Source organism: Ostrinia furnacalis, unplaced genomic scaffold, assembly GCF_004193835.3.
Source record: "Ostrinia furnacalis isolate ACB-3 unplaced genomic scaffold, ASM419383v2 OfSCF1132, whole genome shotgun sequence".
Lineage (NCBI taxonomy): Eukaryota > Metazoa > Arthropoda > Insecta > Lepidoptera > Crambidae > Ostrinia > Ostrinia furnacalis.
Genome location: NW_021131371.1, coordinates 43,070 through 70,049, shown reverse-complemented (window position 1 = coordinate 70,049; position 26,980 = coordinate 43,070). Strand labels below are relative to the sequence as shown.

The following is a 26,980-nucleotide window of genomic DNA, read 5'->3' as shown; positions in this document are numbered from 1 at the left end:
ATACATACAATTCTACAACTCTTAGTACTGCATTGAATGCAAAAATGAAATTAATTATATTTTTGTAAGTAGGCTCTTAAAGCACTCTTACATGTAAGGTAAAGGTTGCAGGTTTTGTACCCTCATAAATGAGAAATAAGGTTATTAATAAATTAAGCATCGTTTTAGCTAAGCGCAATCCACAATAACCAAAGAATAATAAACCTAAAGATATCAAATCAATCTGTTGACCCAATTACTTTCCTCTGCAGTCGAGCCGAGAATCACATTTCAAATCAAGCTGCAGCTGCCACCCGACTGGCTAGAAATATCGGGATATTGACTCGGCTGTCCAATGCAGTACATAACTGCGACTGACGCGACCCTTATGCAAGAACTTATAGATTTATACAACGTGGAATAGAATTACAAATACTAGTATAATCGTATAAGGCAAAAAAGGCACACTTACAAGGCTTATAAGTTGATGAAGCACATGATATCGTGCCCTGCGTGCTCAAACAACTGTATGCAGGAAGATTTAATAATGCTACTGACAACGCCACTCTTGTAGCAGAGTTTTGGGCTGACATTTTGTAAGTTTGTTGTAGACACGACAAGAAGATAGGGCAAAGACGCTAAAAACTCGCTTTTGAGATTCGAAGTTTACTTTCAAAGTTTTATTTATTCAGTAAGACTTTCCAGGGCGCTTATACACGTCCCAAATAGCTTGCCCTAACTACCACTTCGGGACAACATACGGGCTGGTGCTGAGAAGTGTCGGAAGAAAGTGAAGTAACCTTTTGTCAGCCTCTTTTTCAGATCGAGCACAGATCAGTACTTGAATTGGTTCAATTTTAGATACTTAGGTAACAGATCAATGCTTAATGCTAGAGAATTACACGTATTTATTTGAAGTCACAAAAAGTATTTGTTTTTATTTAAATAGTGTCGATATATTCAAGTAATTTATTACGTGTAGCTTTTAATCAAAAACTTTGTGGTCACTTTAATTAAAATAATATCAATATGCCCTCTGCAGTTGTGTTACGAATCGGAAACAAACTTGTTCTGCTGGAAAATTCCATGAAACAATAAATCTGTAATGCCTTTCTCGTGAATGCTGTAAATAAAATATAATAAAATTATAAATTTATAGGACTTTTGTCACATTTTCAATTTTCATTGAGAAGGCGCCTGATTTGTGATCTATTTTGGGACTGAGTAATTGTATGAAAGCTTTGGAAAGGCCGCGCGAAACGCGATTGTCAAGAAACGTATTTATTCGTGAATTGTATTCATTACCATTCAGTTGGTGTAAAAGGTTTTGAATGAAAGAGGTAGTGAAACCGTATTTAATGAGATCAAGTTGAGAATGGGCTTTGAGCTCCTAAGATCAGAATTAACTTTGACAAATAAATGGAGACAGTGTCACCCATGGAGACGCGCCCCTCTAATTTTTATTCGAGGGAAGCGCTGGGTGGAATTATTCGAGCCTTACTAATACTTATTCTTTTAAAGGCCGTTATCGTAAATGATAAAAACTAGTAACTTGATATTTCCATAGAGTTTCTGAGCAGCAGAGTCGGTGCCAGTTTGCAAAATGCTAAGTAGGTACTAAATTTACCGGCACCGACTCCAAAAATATCATTCATGGTCATAATAATTGTCCTAATTAAATAAATAAGTAATAATGTAGAATAATTATTTTTCTACTTTTTAGTGTACTTTTTTTGGAGACAGTTAATTTTTTTTAAAGTCGGTTTTTTAAAACGCAGTTTATTTTTTTAATCAACGAGATTTCTCAAATAATAGGAATTAAGTTATGAGCTGGCTGTTACATTCAGGGTGGGTATTACCAGCCTATCATCGGAAATGGGCAAACTTCGATTGAGTTTCGTTAATAAACTTTTAATGAACGCTAAATTGCGACAGGTGCTGTCTAGTTTGACAAATTAAAGCTCTACAATGGAAATTTTGACGTGAATCCATCGCGAAGATGAATATTGTTGCGTTGAAAGAAGAACCATTAATATTAATGAAATTGTCATCATAATTGTTAGAGAATTCAAGTAGAAAACATATGTTAATACGACAATGACAAAGTTTGACTGGCACCAGAATAGAAAGAAAGAGAAAGAAATAGACTTTATTGAACACAGTAAGCTCAAAATTATTATAAACATTAACAACACAAAACGAATATAGAAAATAGTGGGCCACTGTGTCAATAGGCTCCCGCTCAGCATTTATCCTGACATGCTCGTAAGGGCATGTCAAGAAACTGGTCTTCCGCGAGAGCCCTTATTAGAGGATAAAGACTTGTTTGTAAGAAGTATTGGAAAGACATCAAATTCTATAATAGGAAGACTATCGAAAGTTACAAATGGAATATCTTACAGAATCAAAACAAAGATCATGGTGTGATAGATGAAAAAGATGTACCTACTAGATGTACAGTCAAAATAGTGATAATAAATGGAACATCGACAATTCAAATAATGTAGAATATTCTTGGGTTAACATATTATACAAATAGCGTAATATATTCGGTCGTGAATGCGTCAAGCTGGCGTCTACAAAGTTCTGATATTTCGGTCGCGACATTTGCATCTAATTTACATAGATAGAGCAGATATTTGACTGAAAATCCACATTTGAATGGTGCAGTTTAACTAGGAAGTTTGTACATGAACGACTTTGAATTTTAATACATGTAAATAAAACCCAACTTCCTCTAATCTAATGTGACCTACATATGAGGTATTGATTACAAATCAATAAAGGTAAAATGAATAACAAATGTACCGGATAGCGGAACCTATCTATTCTCTCAATTTTGATTTAAATTCGCTAATTAGCTTATTAAATTTGTACACGAGTAAATAAGCTATTTTGATTAATTTATTGTTTTATCAAAAATACTACCTTTTAGTCGTAACTCGCAATCTATTTGGAAACCAAATTCAACATGTGACAAAGTAAACAATAGAAATACGAAAAGCCATCGTTCGTTTGTTTCAACGACAAGACGCCCACTCTGAATTGTCCCATTTCATCGTCCCAAATGAAAATCTTTTCTAAACGTCGTAGAATGGCAAAATGCTTCGTCATTTGTTCAGATTATCCGAATATTTACTGTACCGATATGATGTTTATACATACCATAACTAAAGGACCAATTACTCAACTCATAAGACGATGTAATTTGTAAGGAAATATCGGCAGATTTTTTGTTAGGGTTCGGCTGGTTTACTAAAACTGTACTAAGAGGCACTACAGTATAATGTCAAAAGGGAGGGCAACCCTAATTAACTACGAGTATAAAGAGCAAAGTGGGCAGTTATTTGTAGCTTTATTTTCTTACTAGCGGCTGATATACTCGTAATTTGTCAACAGTGAGTAGCAGTTTTTCGCTATGATATTATTCTAGTATTTAATATTATTATTATGTAGTAAAACTAACTTATTATAAAGATTACAGAAAATCAATGCCCATAATTTGTTGAAGAAGATACTAGTGATTAATAGATTTTAATGCCGTTATAGTCATGCGTTTTTCGCTTTATCAGAGTAACTTCACGAGGAACATAGTTTTAGGTTGACAACCTTTAGTGGTTAGGATGATTGATAATTATTATTATAGTAGTCAGTTCTGAGAACACTACTAAATTCAGGACTCGAGAATATCAATCAACACCACAATATGAATAGGTATTCTCCGCAGATGTCGAGACAAAAGATCAATTAATCGTTTGTCAGCTGTTTCTAAGGCTCTACAAGAACTCAATTGGAGATAGAATCTGCTTTTAGCTATATACTCAAATATGTAGCAAGAAACGAAATTCCCGTGTAGGTAAAGTTTGGAATATTTGCCTCGGTTTATTAGAAGTGCTCGAGTTTACAAGCACGCCAATTAAAGCAATAGTTTAGAGTTGTAAATAGTAGTTTGTTGCTACGAACGTATTTGTATGAAAATATTATAACGTTGACATCTATTTGCCCCTCTCAACAACAATTTTATGGAAGATCAAAAGAGTATAAGTTGAGTAGTTACTGCCTAATCAACTTATTTTATAAGCAGTATCCGAAGAATTAAGCTCACTAAATAAACCGAAGAATTAAGCTCAATAAAATGAAATAGGCAATAACATGAATCTAAATAGTATTGACAATATAAAAATTGATAATGTTATTATAACGGACCCTACAGACATTGCAAATGCATTTAATGGACATTTCATTAATTTGACTTCGAATATAAATAATAAACGTAATGTGTTAATTAATAACAAAAATAAACAAAGTAACTCAATATTTTTGAAACCTATGACACGTAAGGAAATTAAAAGTATAGTTATGTCCTTAAAAGGTACACAATCAGTGGGCTATGACGAAATTACTACAAAAATATTGAAAACTTGCATTGAAAAAATTATAGCAGTTGTGACTCATCTGGTAAACTTCTCATTTGAATCGGGAATTTTTCCAGAGGTGTTAAAATTATCTATCGTAAAGCCACTTCATAAAAAGGGGTGTAAAGAATGTGTTGACAATTATCGCCCNCTACTATTCGAAATGTTTAAAAAGAACAAGTTCAAAGGTAATGTGATTATAGTAGGTGATTTTAACATTAACATATTAAAACAAAATTCAATTACCAAATACTTTCAAGATGTATTATATAACTATAACCTAACAAATCATATTAATGTTCCTACACGGAAATCTTCGTGTATAGATCTTATTTTAAGTAACATAGTTAAAGCAAACGCCTCAGTACTGCCTCTGCACCTCTCGGACCATAATACAGCACAAATGATAAGCTTTCCCATTAAGTGTAAACAATTAAAACCGGCCTTTCATTACATTTATGTGAGAGACTACAGTCCTGAAAATATGAGTAAATTTGAAAAGTGTCTAGCTAGTCTCTCTTGGTCAAATGTATATGCAGAGACAGACTTTAACAAAGCTTTTAGTGAGTTCCACGAATTGTTTTGCCTACTTTATAAATTATGTTTTCCAAAAGTTAAAAAAAAGGTAAACAATATTAAGAAAACGAGACATAATTGGATTAGTAATGGCCTTCGAGTTAGTTGCAAGAGAAAAAGATACTTACGTTACCAACATTACAAATATAAATCAAATTTAAGCAAAAATAAATACAAAATATACTCTAACATCCTACAAAAATGTATAACTAAATCAAGAAAGAATGCTAACATTAAATATATAAATAACAGCAATAATAAATGTAGAGCATCGTGGACTATAATTAAAAATGAAATAGGCAATAACATGAATCTAAATAGTATTGACAATATAAAAATTGATAATGTTATTATAACGGACCCTACAGACATTGCAAATGCATTTAATGGACATTTCATTAATTTGACTTCGAATATAAATAATAAACGTAATGTGTTAATTAATAACAAAAATAAACAAAGTAACTCAATATTTTTGAAACCTATGACACGTAAGGAAATTAAAAGTATAGTTATGTCCTTAAAAGGTACACAATCAGTGGGCTATGACGAAATTACTACAAAAATATTGAAAACTTGCATTGAAAAAATTATAGCAGTTGTGACTCATCTGGTAAACTTCTCATTTGAATCGGGAATTTTTCCAGAGGTGTTAAAATTATCTATCGTAAAGCCACTTCATAAAAAGGGGTGTAAAGAATGTGTTGACAATTATCGCCCGATCACCTTGATTTCAGTTTGGTCAAAATTATTTGAAAAGTGTATGCATGATAGACTCACAAACTTCATAACCAAATACAATTTAATCAACAGTGAACAGTACGGCTTTCAAAAATTGAAATCAACTTCTACAGCAATTTTTTCGCTAATGCATCATGTTTTAAATAGTGTGAATGACGATAAGTTGACTACTGCACTGTTTCTTGATTTGTCGAAAGCATTCGACCATATCTCCCATGAGAAACTACTTACCAAAATTCATGAAGTTGGCATTAGGGGGCCTGCGTACACATGGCTTGCATCATACTTATCAAACCGCAAACAGAAAGTAGTCATTAGCGGATTAACCAAAAATAAAGATCTTTTATTTTACTCGTCTGACGAAAGACAAAACAAGAGTGGAGTCCCACAAGGGAGTGTATTGGGACCCACCCTATTCTTATTATACATAAATAATTTATCTGACGTAACAAATCATAAATGTATTCTATTTGCTGATGACATTACAATAATTATAACCACTGACAAAAAAATAAATACAATTAAGGACCACGAAATTGACATAAACAATACTTTACATAATACTATCCAATGGCTTGACAACAATAATTTGACAATTAATCTGAATAAAACTAATTACATACAATTTAATCAATCCAAACACTTACAATATAATTTTAATTTAAATATAAATGTTGGAAATGTAGCAATCAAGAAGGCATCCGAAACAAAATTTTTAGGTATAACAATCGACCAAGACATTAATTGGAAGGCACATGTAGATGATCTCTGTATAAGAATCAATCGGTTTGTATATGCATTGAAACAAGTTAGGAAAGTGACTAATATATCAACAGCACTAGTGTCTTACCATGCCTATGTTGAATCGATTCTGCGCTACGGCCTCATAGCGTGGGGAAATAGTACAGATTTTAATAGAGCCTTCATCGCGCAAAAAAAATGTATTAGAGCTATAGCTGGGATACCATCCGACAAATCGTGTAGACCCTTATTTATAGAGTTTGGTTTGTTACCATTACCGTCTTTGTATATTTTAGAAATATGTACTTTTGTCAAGAAACATTTTACGTTGTTCAAAAGAGTCTGCGATATAAATTTGCGAACCCGTAGAGACCCAGATAGACTTGTTCTGGAAGTCATACCTAGATCTGATTCTTGATTTGTCGAAAGCATTCGACCATATCTCCCATGAGAAACTACTTACCAAAATTCATGAAGTTGGCATTAGGGGGCCTGCGTACACATGGCTTGCATCATACTTATCAAACCGCAAACAGAAAGTAGTCATTAGCGGATTAACCAAAAATAAAGATCTTTTATTTTACTCGTCTGACGAAAGACAAAACAAGAGTGGAGTCCCACAAGGGAGTGTATTGGGACCCACCCTATTCTTATTATACATAAATAATTTATCTGACGTAACAAATCATAAATGTATTCTATTTGCTGATGACATTACAATAATTATAACCACTGACAAAAAAATAAATACAATTAAGGACCACGAAATTGACATAAACAATACTTTACATAATACTATCCAATGGCTTGACAACAATAATTTGACAATTAATCTGAATAAAACTAATTACATACAATTTAATCAATCCAAACACTTACAATATAATTTTAATTTAAATATAAATGTTGGAAATGTAGCAATCAAGAAGGCATCCGAAACAAAATTTTTAGGTATAACAATCGACCAAGACATTAATTGGAAGGCACATGTAGATGATCTCTGTATAAGAATCAATCGGTTTGTATATGCATTGAAACAAGTTAGGAAAGTGACTAATATATCAACAGCACTAGTGTCTTACCATGCCTATGTTGAATCGATTCTGCGCTACGGCCTCATAGCGTGGGGAAATAGTACAGATTTTAATAGAGCCTTCATCGCGCAAAAAAAATGTATTAGAGCTATAGCTGGGATACCATCCGACAAATCGTGTAGACCCTTATTTATAGAGTTTGGTTTGTTACCATTACCGTCTTTGTATATTTTAGAAATATGTACTTTTGTCAAGAAACATTTTACGTTGTTCAAAAGAGTCTGCGATATAAATTTGCGAACCCGTAGAGACCCAGATAGACTTGTTCTGGAAGTCATACCTAGATCTGAGAAATATAACCGAAATTGTGTAGCAATGTGTGTTAGAATATATAATAAAATACCAAAAAGTATAAAAACATTAAATTCTAGCCAATTTTCAAATAAACTGCGTGGATGGCTTAAAAGTAAAAACTATTATAGTGTCACAGAGTTCCTTAATGACCGAGAGTTTTGAATATAATGATTATGTAACAATATTTAGCACTAATGTATGTACCTTTAACATGACTGGGTTTTTTGGCCCAAAATTAATATTTGCATGCTTCGTGTAAGCAAAACATGACTGAACATTTTTCTGTGTAACATCTGTATATACCGTGTTTTAAGCAAATAAATGTATTCTTATTCTTATTCTTATTCTAAAAATAGTTTCCAGAATCCAAAGTCGAGTTATTTTTTAATATAGAATACTTCAGCTTTATTCATTAAATGCTACATCCCAATTTTCCTTTGAACACATTTAGGTAGATATAATTTTAAATATAAAAAATATAAAAACTTTTAGGCCGTCAGAAGCCATTAGGTGCCGTAGTAGTAGTAAACGATAAAGCAAAATGGCATTTGTATCGTTTGCGTCATGAAATTGGAAAGCATTTTGTACGTAAAATGTGATAAAAATCTATTGTAATAACTTGTGAAACTTTTTCAACTGTAACATCACTTGGGACATATCAACATAATTTTTGAAATATTTTTTTATTTTTATCGACTTGAACTTTAAATAAGGTTTAGATCAGTAAGGAAAACCATTTACTTAATGTGTATGAAACTCTCGCCTACAAATATATATTTTTTACCTTTTAACTGAGTTTTATCTATTAGTTGTCAATCTGGCAACGTACTTATTAATGATACCAAGAAAAAGTACAGCTTTTTGCGATTGACATCATCCGTGTCATTTTTATTTTAAAGTGCTCTACTGCCGAAGAAGGTTCTTGGAAATTGGACGTTCCCAGAAAAGTTTGAAAGATTCTACAAATTACATACGTTTACTGTTTTTTGTTTATATAAAAACCCAGTTAAGAATAAAAAAGTGAAATCGTGTTTATATTATTCAAATTCAAATTCAAATTTATTTATTTGCCAGAAACAGGTAACATAATGATGGTCAAATATAGGTACATAAAATAAAGTCCATGTTTCGCTAAATACATCTTAGCATGCAGTAAAGAAACAAGATTACAATCAATTACAGTCATGATGTTCATATTCAGTTACTATTGCAATCAATGTCCATAAGTTTTATCACAAAACAACCCTACGTACCTACGTAATTAATAAAATTGCAATTAGATTAACCTTTAGCTACTGAGGTGGATTTAATTTCACGTAAACACTGACGTGGGGGCCTGAGAGGCCCGTACATATGTGTGCTTATATTTAAAAATATATAATCTTTTTAGGGTTTTATGTTTAATAATTATTAATAGTGGTTATATTTCAATACAATAAAACGATTTTTATGTAAATTATTTGTTAATAAGTACGTATTATTTCAATATTAAGAGAACATGTAGCATTTTTTGGCAAAAATCTCATGAAATCATGATTCATAAAGTAATCATGAAAAATATTCATAAATTCAACAAATCAACTTAGAATCTTAATTTTCAATAGTCTTTTTAGCTAATGATATATCAGTAATCCTAATATGAAAAAGGGGGGAAAAAATTACACACATCAAATAGTGCGAATTAAACACAGTCTGAATAAACTTGCTTTGGTCAGTGAAGGAAGCCATACATATTTTTAAAATGTAGATTTAATTTGAGTCTTCAAAATACATGTATGGCACTTGGTTTCATCGTTTAAATCTTGATAGACAGCTACAGGCTTATCATTTCCTAGCATACGTGCCAAAAACTACTGTTCTTCTATTTTTTCGTTAAATGCTGGTTATTTTTACTTCCGAGATACCGCTTTCTCTCGGACGACGTACTGTGGGCTCCATATTATAGATTTAGTCAAATTATTTCAAGAAAAGACGACAACTAAATGAAAACTATAGATAAAAAAAGTTACGCCAATACTGAGGTGGGGGCCTGAGAGGCCCACAAGAAACTTTAAAATTAATTTACCTACTGATATTGCGCGTGCAATAACGTGCACTGTTTGTTGACAGCCTCGGCGCAATGAAACTTGAAGGTACTAAAAGATTCGCGTGTGTCGTGCACGTGGGAGAGGAGAAATTCAACAATTTGACTTTTGCAAGGCCTGAGAGGCCCCCACGTCAGTAGTTAAAGGTTAATTCAAGTCTATATAAATTTATATAAAAAAAAAAACTCGACGCTACCTTTTTTCCAACGCCTTCGGTCTACAAACGTTTTTTGGTTTTAAGCCAATAGAAAAAAAAGCAAATCAAATTATTCAGAATTCATTTACCTAACTTCCTATTCAGTTCAGGGCTGAATCGACATATTATTACATTATCTATTGACATGTCAAACTTCGTCCATCAATGTTAGTAAAGTAAACGTTACTCATTTGAAGTTTACAAAGGGGTATTGGTGGTACAAATCAAACTAAAGTAATCTACTTAATTTGGGTCAAAGCACAAGCTGAATGTAACTATTCTATTGAATTTATTGATTGTTCAGAACTTGGAAATGTCACTTTTAACATGTTGTAAAGAAAAGTTATGCAGTGAGGATATGTGTAGTTATAATAATTATTTTCTACAGATCTTCAGCTTGCACCGTTATGAACAAAAGAGAGAAAATGTAAGAATTTATAGACAAAGACTTTTAGGCTGGGTTGCACCATCTTACTTCGACTGTAACAAACGTCAAAAATCTGTCAAACTCCATACAAAAATCAACGGTTATCGGTATAGTTTCGGTCAAAGTTTGGTGGTGCAACTCAGATTTAATCTTAAATTAAGATTTTGATTGCGTATCATTTACCCAATTGCTACTAATTTAGAGCGAGTGATGGAGCAGATGGTCCGTTAAAGTTGTAATCGAGACACTTAAACTCATATCGATTAACCCATTAAACCTCAAACGGTTGCATAAGACCGCATACAAATTCATTTCAATTGTGTCTCGAATTCTCAATTCGCGAGGTTTTTAAACCTTTAAGGGTTAAGGAAACCGATAATTCGTTGTCACTATTTATTGTTCTTTAAGTTAATCAACCCATGCGCTCAGAATCATTTATTTCTAAGCAGCAGTAGACAATAGTAGCCTGTAATTGGAACCTATCGGAGCCTTCCGAAGAGTCTGTTCAGACAATAGCTGAATAGGGTTTATCGGGGCGTTGTAGATCTAGATTCTAGAACATTCCCTGCGATTGGCTGAATGACGTCTCATCTGTGAATGACTGGTACCCAAAGATACAAGCCTTAACCTTAGTCTTAGCTTAGTTAGGGACTAAATGACGCAGTGTAAAATGTTCAAAGATATTTATATTCTTATAGATGTTGCCCTCGACTTCAGCCGCGAAAATATTTAGCTCACGAAGGGTTTATGGGATTATAAGTAATTGGTATTTACAAATTGCTAATATTCTTTATAAAAAAATATTTGACGTCTCACCTAAACCTTCCTCAAATTACTCTATCAATTGGTGAAATTTAAATTTTTCTTTAATCCTTTTTCGACTTTCCATTTCGATACAAGCAACATCAAATTCAAAGGTTCTTTGCTCTCCTTTAATTAAAGAGTCAACACCACTGAACCGTAGCTGTAAATTGGTTGGAGTAATTGATTTGAATGCTTTTTGAGGTCTCGACCGTTAGGACCGGCGAGGTGTTCGTGAAGTTCGGTCGTTACGCTCGATTTGACGAATCGCAAGTCATTGATATCGGTCTTGCTCATAACTTGGCTTGATCAATTATTTGAGATTTGTTAATTGCTAAAAATAAAGTTTGGTTAATGAGAAACAAATGACCTTTCAGTAATTTGCGACAAAAATGAATCACGATTTTTGTTTTGGAGAGAAATTAAATCGACTACATACTTATTTTCACTTTGCTCAAAAGAAGGTTTTATTCCATTTCAATATTATACTCATATGTATCATTGAATACTGTACGGACGAGGAGCTATTGTATCAATGTTTAATTCCGCAGGCACTATTGAGCTCGGAAACGTGCGATTCAAAAGCATTGGTATATTAAATGTTACACTTTGGAATCAAAAGATACTTTGAAATGGTCGCTTTTTGAAAATAAATGAATATCTTTTTATTTATCTTCCGTTATGGGATGACGTATCAAATGGATATTACTTACATTTTACTTTACCTACTTAGGTTGGGTAACTTTAACAAACAAAAACACCGGTTATCGTTAAAGTTACTGTTAAAATTAGATGGTGCAACTTAGCCTAAAAAGAGAATGACGTTTAAAATATGTTGAAATAATTATTTTACCACGTGATTATTATAATTATAATGTCAATATTACAAATGTTTACATAAATTCAAAATTAATAATCAGCTCGTACCAATCTGGGAACGAACATTATCTCGATTAATGGAGAGAATGATTCAGAACAATACTTCATTATTATTCATCAATTTAGGTTATGCAAATTGGAAACAATCTAAGGATGTTAAACAATTTGGCCTATATTCAGCAGTGGACGTCTTGTGATCAAATTTAAATCTTATAATAATTATCTATAAATATTAACGATGTTTTTAGGATTTGCGAATTAATAAACATTGAGTTTAAGCCTCTACTATGTCAGCTAAATATGAAATTGTTTATTTTAGTCGGGAATTTTGCAAATAATTTGTACTTCATTATTTTACCGACTCTCTATCTTCCGTTGTAGCTTCCGAAATCATGTTTACTTGCCTCTATTAATATAAAAATAACTCTCCAGCCTTTGTAGTTTCAGCTGGATAATATTTTGACAGTCGCTTAGAAGTTAGAACCCTTGTCTAAGGTCAAACTTTATGTAGGGTAATCACGAATACCTTGGTAAGCAATGTATAATAATTTGGAGGACAATCTTTGACTAGTTATGTAGGTCAATGATCATAAGAATGTTTTGGTGCAGTCGAAAATAATTTAAAAGATGTAGAGACCTCCTCAGGCAGTTAATTTTTCGAGTGAAAAGTCACGATTAAACAAATAAATTGTTAAATTCGGAAAAAAAATCAGCAACTTTCTTTGGGAGATAGTCCTAGCTCCCAGAGACACAAAAACCGATTCAAATTCAATGTTTTTTTAAATTGACTCTACTCGTACTTAACTTTGAAAGTAGGTTTAGAACAAGGGTGATGACTATCAGCTGTAAAAATAATCGTTTGTCTTACAGACAAAAAACTAAAACAACAAGTTTCCTCCAAGTGTATCTAGCTACCAGTGCTAAAACCTTTTTCATCTCATTTTAGAAAAAAGTTTAGCAATTGAAAAATACTTTACATTCAAGAAACGTAAATAAGCAATTTGGGCTATCTAAGTAAGAATTTGCACAGCAGTGCCTTGAATGTCTGCCAGCGATCATTACTGGCAAAATCAACTCTATCGAGTTCCCGACCCGACCACCTATTTTCGTTTTGCTATTGCAACGCCAAGATAAAACGGTTAATCAATAAAAAGTTTGAGCTCATTCGATGTTTTAGAGTCGTGTTTCATCACGAATCACGATTCATGATATCTGTAGGTCAAAATATTTGATAAAATAATACGTTCAGTACTATCCGACCTTTATATGATGGTCGCTGTAGATTTTAGAATCGTAAAAATATTTTTATGTGAAATACATTCCAAGGAAAAAATAGCTTGCAGTTATGCATGATGGCTTGATTTACATGGTACAACTAGTCCTAAGTTTATAATATTTTGCATTGCTTAAAAATAAAATGTTTGTTCTCATTGGGTAACGTTGCTATTATCCTTTGCTGTCCCGTCGGGACGATGAGTTTTTGATTACTCCTCAACCGATTTAAGTGGCATCACTCAAAATATTACGAGGTCCCGTTTTGGCTGACATCATTATTATCAAGGTCATTAAGGAATTGAAAATTGCGAAATATTTTCCCAATTAAAATAAACATTATGGATTATTTTTAGTTTAATTTAAAAATACAAATATAATAAATTATTTTAACCGGGCATAAGGAATAAACCCCTTGACATAAACAATGTGTTTTGTAAGTTTGTTGTGTCTTAGGTCGTTTTAAATTATACCTTCTTAAGCATTATTCCTTCAACATATTAATACGTATAGTGTATAGAAGTGCCCATTATTTCTCGTCAAATCACATTATTAATAAGAAGAGCGGGGGTTCTGTGAATTGAAGCGAAAATAACCAAGTAATGCGAGTCAGCGCTCTAATTATTGAGTACCCTTATTATATTCCTTCCGTATCGGTTATTAATAACTGAAGAAGAAGTTGTATTAACAACGAAGTATAAATCTTAAGAATTCAATTATTTCAACATGTCGATAGTTTAAAACTAATCAATACTTTATATTAATGGTGTATTATAACGACCCGAGCTGAAAGTTTCAAGGAATTCCTGACGCGCGCATTTGGCGTTTTGTTTCGAACCTGTTGAGGAGTTTTTAATTAAGTAGGCGTTTAGCCTGGAGTTTTAGTTAATTAGAGAGTAAGTTTTTTCATTAACAGTCTTTGGGCTGAGCCAATAATATAAAATAGTTAATCATTGTGTACCTTTAAATTGATGAATTAAGACTTCCGTATAGGGTAAAATAGTCAAAATCCAGAGAATTAAATAAAAGCATTTTCTACTAATATAAAAGCGAAAGGTCACTGATTGACTGACTCAGTCCCTCGTTATGAAATCTTAGAAACTACAAGTCCTAGGAATCTCAAATTTTGCATGAGGGTTCCTTTTAAAACGTAGGTGCTCCTAAGACGTGATTTTGAAAAATTCAACCCCTAAGGAGGTAAAACGGGGTCTACGCGTACGAAGTCGCGAGCGGTTGTTAGTTATGATATGTTTACATTTTCTTTGTAGCTCAAACTCTTTAATGAAAATTGGGCACTCTAAAGTTAAACTTTCTTAATGAAAATTCGCAATTTTACTCAGATGTAATAAAAATGATGAGTGTTTCGTAATCAGATCCGGTGTCTCAATTCTTTATTTTCCAATAATTCCTACGATTCGGAAATAAAACTCTTTCTGGGAATTTCAAAGTAATTAATTAAGTATTATACTGTTTATTGAGCGTCCTAACGTATTTTGAAAGTATCTGTTTCTTGATCAATCACCAATTACCTAGCTACAGGCAAAGCAAAACTCAAAAGTATACAGGATGACTTTGCAATCAGTATCCAATTTTTTAGGAGAGACTCAGAATCAGTAACTTTAACTTAGTCGATTTACGTAAAGAAAACATTTTTTATTTTATTTTTTTATCCGCTGTGCGTGGTTTCAAAATAGGCACACGTGGATAATTTGTTTTGTTCATAGAAAAATACGTACACACAGTTAATTGCAAAGCATTATTAATCATCATTGTATGCGAAAGTAAGCCTTAACCTTTAAAAATAGATTTTCGCGAAAAATACCACGATTGAAATAATTAAGATAAAGTTGTATTTGTTAAATTGTTCTAAAGAGCTTATTAAAAAAATTTGGATGCTGATTCCAAAATCGCCCTGTATAATGTACCTACCTACATAAAGTCTATGACTTCAGACGTGCTAGTCAAACTAACATTTGCTCCCAGCGGAATTCGAACTGGCAACACAGCTGGCGATAAAAATTCAAAGAACAGGATACGTAAATCCTTATGTAGAAAAGGATAGTATAAAGTAAACGAATATTTAAATGACAAGAGTGCGTTGACTTTACCTGCCTAGCTCACACTTCTGACGTGTAAGCTAGAAATTAGGCGTATATGATTTAAAAAGAGCACTTTTTCTCAGCACCAGCCCATAATATTGTGTCGAAGTGGTGGTAGGGCAAGCTATATTTGGGACGTGTACAAATGCCCTGGAAAGGGCCTATGTACTGAATAAACTATTTTATTTTATTTAGTTTTATTCATTTATTTAAGAGATCCTTGGAAAGAGTGGCTTTATTCGAATCCACATGGTTATTCGATTAATTTCACAAATTGCAATTTATGCTAGTAGCTTTTAATGTAACCGTAAGGGTTCGGACAAACCAACGCGATCACACCGCGATCAGCCGGCGTGCAGCGATGGCGACCAGACCTAAAAGCATTGATCGCCATCGCTGCACGCCGGTTGATCGCGTGTGATCGCGTTGGTTTGGCCGAACCTTAACTTTTCACACACACACGAACTTTAAACGGCCTCATGAACTTTATTCGTGTTTTTAAAGAGATTGTTACTTTGTTATCAGTAGTTAGCTCAAGTACTCGTTTAGTTTGAAACTAGGGTTGTGACCTTTGTAGTTAACCCCAGACAAGAAAAAGAAGTTCAATTATAGCTAATTGGTTTCGTTAGTGTGCGGAGAAACTTATGAAAACATGAAAAGGGCTGTAGCGTAGTAAACGAGATCTTTGAATGAAATTTTTGACTGTTATATAGCAGCTATTAGGAATACTTTTATCGAAGCAAAGTAGTGAATTAAGGGATTATTCTCAAACGTCCTCTATCCAATTAACGATCTCTATTATAATCTTTGTGATGCTAAACATTATACTATTGTACCGATCATCGCCTACGGTGTGTGTACACAATGGAAAACGGTTCAATATACAAACAAATGTAGGTATATTATGAGAAGACACAGGTTGTAACCAGTATGACGTCTTACGACGTCTTACAACGATTACACATCACTGCATAAATGCAAAAATTCGCATTGAGTTTAAATCGTGTAAGGTACGAGTTGCTAGCTCTGAAGCTGAAGAGCTTTATTCTCAAGAACTATTGGTCGAATTTGAAGTTATTTTTGTAATAGATAGCCCATTTATCGAAGAAGGCCCTACAGCCAATAGGGGCGGAGCAGTAAAGAAAAATGTTGCACAAAAAAGGGAAATATTACTCAAACTATTTTCACGCGTACAAAACAGCGAATTCGCTAGCGACAGCTCAGTACGTTATAAAATTTATATTTCAGAAGAATTTTATCTAATGTTATTTACAAAATTGACAAATTCTGTTCATTCGATTTTCACGAAGAAAGCACTGTGTGTATATCATACTTTTGTTATTGTGTTAACAATATAAAAAGTTAATTCCTAAAAGAAAATATTACCTATCAAATAATACTAAGCCAATAAAAAAAAAAAAACACGGGACTATTCCCACCTCTCGTTCCCACCACTGCAACTCCTGTGTAGCCAGGATCTACAGCTTGACCGCCACAAAAACCCAACCAATGAAGGTCAAGTTTGTCCCGGGGGAAAGTTAAACTGTCATTGGACCCGCAACGAAATTAATCAGAAGAACATAGGAGGAGTTCGAAATTAAGGTTCGACTTCCCTCCATTGCAAAGCGGATGACAGATGACAAACAAAGGTTTAAAACCTTTAAGAAAAAGATCATGCACCACGGACAATAAATTAAATTAAGGGGGCCTATCTTATGAGCAATTAGCAACTACCTGCCAATAATATTTTTCACAAAATCGCTTAAAAGCACGGAAGTTTTTCCTTGTCGCGACAAGATCGGTGTAATAAATTGCGGAAACAGATGTATGTTGTATTGAATTAAGCATTATATCACGTTCATGTTTCCAAAGATCACACTCCCACAAGATAAGATACTAAGCCAATAACCAAGTTTCTCATATTTTATTCTTTCTATTTCATCATATTTTATCCGATACTTCCAATTCTCGTGTGTATTTTATTAGGATAGACCAAATAAATTCAAGATGCCTTATTACCAGCGGTTTATAATATATTATTTGCTATAAAAATATTCTTGATATTGTGTTACTCCTGTGTATAAAAGTTCAATTCATTTTAATATAATATTCAAGGTCTAATCTAGAATAGGTACACTAGTTCTCAATTTTTTAGGAAGAGTCTTCGTCGCTACTAGATATAGGTACGGTTTCTTGCCTACGCCTACGTTATAAAATATTTTTACAACTCTACTCTCACATATCATGACTTTATATTTTGTAACGAAGTTATCCTATTACTTATATCTATCTGTATACCTATAATTTCATCTAAGAATTAACAGTAAAATGACGAACTGCGTTTACGATTTCTGATATCTAAAGCTATTGTTAATGTAAAAAATACTGTGGGAGATCAAAGTTCAAGCTGAAAGCTCGCATATTGGAAATTTATTCACAACTTTACTAGAACTAAAACGGCACGTACGAGCCACCCACGAGATGTTGTGGCATAAACGCCTTTATTTTGATGCCCGTAAATTTCATAATGGGAATTCAAGTTTGGGAAGTTTAGTGCTAAGTGCAACCAAGTAGACAGTAACTTTAGGAGGTTTCGCTCTAACGATCGTCAGCTTACAAAGATTTGCGGTCAACGGCTTTTAAAGCTCATGTGCTTTGAGATAACGCTGTTGTTCGCATATATTCTGGCTTCTTAAGAAAAAAACTAGCCTTATAATTATGTATGAAGTACAAGTGCTGTATTTTGACGTTCATAAGTGCCACTATGCTGGACGCTGGCCGCTACCAACACGGCAACATGAAAAGCATTGGGGGAGGCCTATGTTCAGCAGAGGACGTCCTATGGTTGAGATAATGATGATGAAGTGCCACTATAGTGGTCAAAATTGAATAAAATATTTTTGATTTTGAATTAATTTCAGGCACGGATTTTAAAGGAAGCGCCAAATGGAATGAAGGGGGCGCTTTGTGAAAAAAAGGTGTTTTAGCGCAAGTTATTCTGTCGATAGTTAATTTGAAACGCTCATGTCATTCCTTTGTAATACATCAAAGTCATGTGTGCGTTTTTTAGGCATCTCAAGATGCCCCAAAAAAATTGCCCCGGTTAGAAAAAATCGTTGATACGTGGCTGGTTATTTTATATACGCTTGTGCTTACGTCGTTCTGCTATTATGAAGGCTTGCATGACTGGAGTCACTTTGTCTGGAGGTTTTTGGTTCGATTGGCAGGTAGGGTAGAATACACAGTGCATAATCAGATTATGTCCCGATTTGATTATAACATTTCAAGCTTGAATCAATCGGGTTGTCCGTAATAGGAATGCTTCGAAGGGCACGTTAAGGTACACTATAAGAGATCAATATCGAAATCTTACAGCAAATTATTCATGTTAAATTACGTCATACCCTCCAAACGCGACGCCCAAAATAAGTATGATTATTTTTATAATAAGTAAATAATTATTATAACATTATAAGAGTTTAGATACTTTATGTGATAGAAAAAAAGAAAGCAGAAATAAGGAAAAGTGGATTCCAAGAAGAAAAGTTAATCAAGCTTGAGTTAACTCTAACTTGTAATATAATATTACCAAATCTGTTTTTCCCCCTAAATAAGATTTCCTCAACAAGTATTATTTCCCGAAGGGCAAAGTTACCAACCATATTGATGTTAAAGTAAATAATCTGCAGATGGCATACGAGTAAGTTGCTTTTAATATGTTTAATGTAAGATACGAGTATATCGGACTGTATAGTTACGGGACGCGAGACTGAGACTAGTTTTTTACTACTTTTTTCTGTGATTTCCCTTTATTGAGAGGCCTGTTAACTATGACATGTTTGGTATTGTTTACCTCTGATTAATATTAGGTATGTACAAATAAATCGCTAACAATTTATAATTAAGGTATCATTATTTATTGCAGTATCAGTTAACGGACCATTTAAAGCACCTAATTACGTCTCCTGTCATAATGTTATGTACCTAACCGGTTGCAAAACTGTTAATATTCTTGCTATGAAACCAAAACGATTTCTTCAACTGGAAATATAAACCAAGACGGGATAATCTAAACCCTTATTTATCGGGCCTTAACGCTGATAGTCACGCCTCATCGCACACAAACCTCATCTCTGAGACGTGAACAGGTTAACAGCTATCATCTTTAATTTCTCGATCTAATCAAATAAGTAACACATCGATATTTTTACGATTTTGAAAAGCAAACATCATATTCCGAGTCAGTGACTTAGAAAAACTGGATTGCTTTTTGCGGCTTGCAGACCGAGAGCTAAACTGTTATTACAGATCAGGATGCATCCTACCTGACGCAGTTTTCCTTATGGCACGGGGTGATTTTGGGCGATTTTTGAAAGAGAATTATGTAAGTAATATAAAATATTTGGATACTACAATTTAACATAATATCAAATAGGTATTTGATAGAATTTATTGAACCAAAATGGCACGTACTCAGCGTGTGTTATGCTCTACTGAAATTGACGCTGCCTAGTAGGAACCATCTTGAATTTAGCTCAACTATACGTCCACTAATGCGGAAACTTCTGCAGCTTTATTTATGTGAAGAAGCTGAACTTTACTTATGTGAGCTTTTGGTCTGTGACCCGAAATACCTTTGATTTGGGAAAGAGTTGACATTTTTGCTATATGACCGCGCAATTTGTTTTTTTTTTCTGGGACCATCAATCGAGTCCGTCAAAGGCAATTCAAAGCGGTTTCACGGTGGGTAGTGTCATCAATCTCTTTGAACGATTTGGGATCTCTAACAGTTCTGCAGGATTATCTTATCTCTCATCGATCGAAATCGCTGAAAGGTAGCGATAGTGATCATAGAGCGATTTCGAAATCGTGTCGTGGAAGTTTAGGGCGCTTTATTTAAAATGATTAATTGGTATTCCTACTTCTAGTTGTGTGTTTTACAAGTTGCTAAATTTTTGTTAGCCTTCTATGAATATGTGGGTAGGGATCTACTATTCTGTAGTAAAAATATTTTTTGTTTGTACTTCATCGTTATATTTTTGTACTCATTACTAACTTTTGAATTCTAGGAGAAACTAATTACCATTTTGCTTTAATAAGCAATACAATAAATACTAACTTTAAGCAAAACATTGCTGAAAACACACCATTCCTATACTACCACGCAGTTTGAAACATTTTCTGCTTGTTTCCTTTAACTAATTCCTTTGAAAATTGACTGTTACTAAGCACGATAGGTACGTTTTGTTCGACAAATTTAATTTAATTTTCAAGATAATTACTACAAGCAAATTCGTATTACGAATTTAAACTAACGCTTCGTAATACACGCTCTACTTTTTCCTTCTATCTTATTTCTAAAAACAAGTATATTCTATTTTATTCCATTCTCTGCGGAGCGCTACCACCCTCACAGTAATGGCACCAGCATGAGACGCTAGTGTAGTTTGTCCATTTAAGTCGACTTTTGCAGCGTCATTTCAGAGAAAGTACACATAATTTGTCAATTAGTGTCAGGGTTCTTTTACTAAAGGGAATTACATGGTTGATAAAGTGATGCATAATTTTCTTTTATCATGAGGATGTTTTGCTTTCTATGTTACCAGAAACTGATAATTATGGCGCAGTTACACTATGCGAGAAATTGCTCCAATTGCAAGTGCATTCCAATAGCACATACTTACAAAAAATATTATTCAGGCAGACCCAAATTATCACAATCCTCAGGGACAGAAAGTATAAAGATAGAGATTCGATAACAGCCTATAGCCCTTGGGTAATATAAATAGTTTCCTAATAAGATCCTCAATAATTTAGTCTTTACTCCGCCATTGATTTATGTATTAACCTCTTACCTACGGGAGGCAGAGTCAGAATTGATAATAAGCCGTGTCTTCGTGAAATAAAGTTAAAGTTTTTTTATAGGTTGGCACTATGCCCTATCGCATGACATATTTTTAATCTAAAGTTTTTGTCACACCCAAATCAAGAGATACAGACCTATATGGTGACAGACACTGTTTCCAATAAAGGTGGACATACACTAGAATATTCTCACGAGCATCTCTGCAATGTAAAGTTCTTACGAATGGAACAATACTCGTATAAGGTAAAAGCTCAGTTGCCAAAGTGCGTTTGGTTCGTAAAAGGGTAATTCAATAGAACATAAAGAGCGGCTCGTTGTTCTGTTACAAGTAAATGCTCTAGTCTGTACTCACCTTAAGGTTTCTATTATTATCGTATAAGTCGATGATAGGGCTCGGTGACGGTTTACTGCTAATGACAAGAATAAAAGTAAGTAGAAAATCGAAGACAAACAACAAAACGCCTCGTGTTCGTCACGAAACAATCCCGGGATTTATACCTCGTCTTTGATGAAAATATGGTATTGTTTATGTGAACGTAGTTACGAAAATCAACAATTACTAATATTATAATGCGAAAGTACATAATTGTCTGTTACTTTGAGTCCTAGGAAAGAACAAAAGTAGTTTTTACCTCGGTTTTGAAACAGAGACACGCACGTTAAAATTTTTCTGTGACAGACATTTCACGCGAAGTTAAAAATCTAGTTTAAAATAATACGGGTCCGGAGGAATGATCAAAATCCCAATAAACCTGTTTCTATCATAATAGTGTAGTAAATATGAAGTTAACGTTAAATGAATAAGGATAGGATAGGCTTTAAATTATCCTGCTTTCGCCTCCGAGATTTATTTTACCATGTAGTACCCCTGTACGACAACCCAATCCGCACACAATATTCAGCGTAGTAGTATTAAAAAACAAAAGAGCGGGCAACCCCACCCCTACCACGCTGTGGGCTCGGTGTCCGAGCGGTCTCATTCCTTTGTGCGCACGCGCAACGACCGCACGCAGTATAAGAAAAATGCTTAAGTGACGTCACCAGGACGTTTTTACCGACAAAAAACGTAATTATTTTAAGTTGTGCAGTGTNCTTCGTGTAAGCAAAACATGACTGAACATTTTTCTGTGTAACATCTGTATATACCGTGTTTTAAGCAAATAAATGTATTCTTATTCTTATTCTTATTCTTATTCTTATTTTTGTTCGTTCCTACCTACGACTGCCTGTATAGCCAAGATATACAGTTTGGTGTCCAATGAAACTCAACAAAGAGTTAAGTATGTGAACAAGTACCGTAAAGGTTCCTAAGTTTTACAAAATCTATTAGAGGATCGCGTTTTAGCTCATAAAAAGCTCATATTGGTAGCGGGTATCATGTAAACTACCCAATTTTCTCCCCAGTAGGTAATGCTGAAGCGTTATGGTGGGTGTCGTTACATTACACTGATATACTCGTATTAACATACGCATTACACGCCAAGGTAATGTCTAGAATCACAATCATAATGGCAGCCCCTTGTACAGACATCAGCACATCAGACTACACATTTTTGCTCGAAAATAGCATTTATTACAACCACATAAGAAGCCACAATGTTTAGGTAAATGTCTTTACCTACTTAGCGACAGAATAACAAGTATAGTTAGCGAACTTGTGTAAATTAAAGTTCAAAAAGCAAATTACGAGCTGGAAAGTTAACGGAATTCATAATTCTAAGGATTCCTATTTGGAAGAGGTAAAAGTCAAGTTTCTGTAGTAGGTATTTATGGCCGTTAAAATCATATTGATATTCAAATTTTATACCTTCCTTTTAATATTTAGTAATCAGTACACGTTTTTAAGTTCTGAAGTCTGATAAAACACCTGCCAAATGCTAACTCTTTTACGAGTTTTGTGTTAAAATTGCTCGTCTCCCAGGTTTGTTACAATCAGTCTTACAGACAGACTGTACTGTACGCGTGTAAAACAAATTTTGGTCATTATAAACACGAATACTTGTGGTTCCAAACCTATTTGATAGTGATACTATTTCTTCGTGCTTTTTGCAGCAGTGTGACTGTAGGGTTCTGCGCTTTGGGCAAGTTTTTGAAGCACTAAGGCTGGGTTGCATCATCTTACTTTAACTTAAACAAACGTCAAAAATCTGTCAAACTCCATACAATGGATACTGTTCAACTACGGTTAGGGTGAACTCTGAAATTACCTCGTGCTTTTTGCAGCAGAGTAACGGTGGGGTTCTGCGCTTTAGGCAGCCGGCTGGTGTTGCTCACTCCGCCCAAGGTGTTGAGACCGGTGACTGGAGCACTGTGAGAGGTGCGCAGGCGTCCTTCGCTCTCCGAACCGCTGGTGCAACCGTTTTGTTCAGAGTTCTGCAATGGAGTAATGTTTTTCTTAGTTAGTTTAGTATTGGCTTTGTATTTATTACGCATGTATTTCCAATGCTGCTATGTTGACTGGATTTAAATAAGTAGCGGAACATTTTGCCAATAAGCTAAACATGTTTGTTGCTAAGCTGATATTGTCTACCTCTGTCAATGTGATTATAACAATTTTTCTGTAACGAAATTCGCGAAACTTTGTCTTCTCTACCTACGTTATTAAAACATTTTACAAGAAGTAACTTTTCGTCCGTTTTCAATATTTCTGTGAGACGCTACAAAAGTTTACGAGTTTAGCTTTGATGTTAGATACTTTGTTGTTCGGATATGCTTTTTTAACTAAGAACACTTAGGCAATCCAGTTTTATTACTTTCCAAGGTTGATTGATATCAGCACTTACTGAGGTGTTATTATAGCACTCAGCACAGAAAACAGGGTTGTGGAGGCCCTTTTTTCTTACCTCGAAAATATAACTAATTTAATGTCAGGACAACCAAAGAGCTGAAGGCTAGGGATGAATAGAAATTGTTCCACCAACAAATCAAAGCTCGAAAAGTATCAACGAATGTAGTGCCCATCCTCATTGCAACCATGGGACTTCCACTACTGAACATAGGCCACCCAAATGATGTTGTCTGGTTGGTGGCTCATACCAAACTGTATAAGTGAAAAAATATATGAAAAATTGACGACCTAACCAAACTAATTGGTAGCTCACCGCAAATTTACGGCGGGCGGGCGGCGTCTCCTCGAAGGGGACCGGCCTGAAGGACTTGCGCGGCGCTTGGGGCGAAGGACCCGCGCTGCCCGGCGTCCACACAGGTGGCGGCGGCGGCGGCGCGCCGGGATTTCACGCGGGCATCAATTGGTGACTCACCTAATTGGCATCTTAAGTAATTGGTAGCTCACCGCAAATTTACGGCGGGCGGGCGGCGTCTCCTCGAAGTGGACAGGCCTGAAGGACTTGCGCGGCGCCTGGGGCGAAGGACCCGCGCTGCCCGGCGTCCACACAGGTGGCGGCGGCGGCGGCGGCGGCGCGCCGGGGCTGCGCGCGGGCACCGGCGCGGGTGGCGGCGTGGGCGCACCCGGCCTCCACACGGCTGGAAATGTAATACAAATTCAAATTATTTTTCTTATTAAGAGGCCATTTTCAGGGCACTTTTACATCCTAAATAAACGTAATTTTTCGTAAATTGTTCACATGGTCGTGATGTTCGTTCGTTCGTTTCAGCCGAAAGACGTCCACTGCTGGACAAAGGCCTCCCCCAAGGATTTCCACCAAGACCGGTTTTGCGCCGCTCGCATCCAGGCATCTCCCGCGACCTTCACCAGTTCGTCGGTCCGCACCACTAGTGGTCGACCGACACCACTAGGTGTCGTGATGTTATTGTAAAATAATTTATGTAATTGACTACTTTAATGCCCAAATTAGGCTAACGTATTTGTCGGTAAAAATGCATCTTAGAAATGAAGTTTGTAGGTACCTAAGTACCTAAGAGGTACTTTATCAATGTCGAGGAAAAATCAGAGATAGTTATAATTTGGTCGAAAAACACATTTTTCATGTTAGTTTAAAGCAAGCATTCAGCCCAATCGAGATTGATCAAGTACACAAAATGCGGTGAATATCAGCCCACACACAAGGTAAATCTATTACTTGAGGAAAGGGCACATGAAATGTGCTAATCCGTTAGGTTGATTGATAACCGTCAACATTCAATTTGTGTTTTTTCACACGTTCGTACCATAATGCAGTAAATCTCGTCCGGCGTATGTTTGCTTTAGTACGGTCGTTTGCAACAAATTGGGTTAGTGGTGGCGCGCCCAGACTACGTAATCGCTTAACCTATTAAGCCCTGACATGATCACGCCCTGGATCTTCCATATTTACCGTCGCCGATACCCCTTACGTTTCCGTACAAGGGTAAAGTTAATTTACCACATAATTTATTTGTCACACATTTTAAATATTACTTCTTCTCTATCGTTTAGCTCTTAGCAGAGCCGTCGGTGTGTTAAATTCGTCATAAACGTGAATAAGAACAGCAGGCCTAATATCTGGCCAGCGTAGGGAGTGTAAGTCAAATCTTCGATTTGCCTCTGGCAAATTGGAGCCAATCCTGTTCCTACACTGAATGACTCGATGATGATGATGATGATGAGAATTAATACGCGTCAGTTTATGATCAGAAGTGTTACAAAACACATGCTTTTTTCCGTGACGAGTCGACTCTGTGGCAATAACCCCCGTACAGTACACACTCGCGCTTAATCAAAATGGAAATGATTCGCCGCTGTTGACATTGTAACATTTACCCACATTCCTGACAGCGCGTGCTATGTGTCTTATGTGGCGCCTGCTTTAATCACATCATAGTCCAGGAGCTGGTGTGAATCACATCACAGTCCAGGAGCTGGTGTGACTTTAGGGAGGTTTATATTAAAGCTTCAATAAATGGAATCCTCTCCTGCCTGATCACACTTTACTGCAAAGAACTGCCTCAAGCAGTGCCTCTAGAATTTTAGACAATGTAACGTCAGATAGGATAGGTATACATGATGAGGCGTAAGTAGTGGCTCAATGCTAAGCTATTTTTTAATTCAAACCTTGTCTATGATATGATGAAAACTCAGTCATTGATGTATTTTAGTTCCTAATAATCTCTCTTCAAACATTATCATCAGCACTGGTTTTCATACGTTGTGTACGGTTACATTACCTACATCTAAACCATCACGTAAAGTGAATAAAACATGCGGCGGACTCTTACCTTTTCGGATTACATTTGCCTCTATTTGTTACTTACAAATCTTCAATGACATCTGCTTGCTTGTTTATGTTATGTACGCGTCGACGTGAGCTTTTTTTATTCAAACCAAAAATATGGTTCCTTTGGAACCACACAAAACGAAGTTTGGTCTCTATTGTAGTTATAATATTATGTTGTGGTTAATTTTAGTATTTAACAATTTCCGATCTTTTATATTACATTATGTAAACAATTCTCTACAGAAATGTAACACTCTTCCTATGTTTTTTTGTGTTCAAAACACTTAATTTGATAGCACTTCGCGACACGGTCCGAATTCCGGATGATTACACCATTCGCCAGTTAATTGGTCATTTATCTAC

General features: G+C 34.9%; 1 protein-coding gene and 1 long non-coding RNA gene across 2 annotated transcripts; both read right to left on the bottom strand.

Annotated features, from left to right (window-relative positions):
* Nucleotides 1-4,990: 4,990 nt before the first annotated feature.
* On the bottom strand, nt 4,991-7,876 carry LOC114351419 (uncharacterized). The gene is made up of 2 exons (XR_003655783.1): nt 7,827-7,876; nt 4,991-6,853 (listed from the first exon to the last, which is right to left on the bottom strand). It is a non-coding gene; the product is annotated as an uncharacterized LOC114351419 (long non-coding RNA).
* A 7,740-nt stretch (nt 7,877-15,616) lies between these two features.
* On the bottom strand, nt 15,617-26,670 carry LOC114351361 (proline-rich protein 12-like). Its single transcript, XM_028302545.1, has 4 exons — nt 26,655-26,670; nt 24,757-24,947; nt 23,672-23,837; nt 15,617-15,636 (listed from the first exon to the last, which is right to left on the bottom strand). Exons 1-4 carry the CDS (start codon nt 26,668-26,670, stop codon nt 15,617-15,619), a joined length of 393 nt encoding a protein of 130 aa, XP_028158346.1.
* Nucleotides 26,671-26,980: the final 310 nt, after the last annotated feature.

Coding starts and splice junctions, on each gene's coding strand:
- LOC114351361 (XM_028302545.1), bottom strand. Junction 23,838..24,756: donor CCGCCCGCCGTAAATTTGCG/GTGAGCTACCAA, acceptor ACTCCATTGCAG/AACTCTGAACAAAACGGTTG. Junction 15,637..23,671: donor TCTGCTGCAAAAAGCACGAG/GTAATTTCAGAG, acceptor CCTAATTTCTAG/CTTACACGTCAGAAGTGTGA.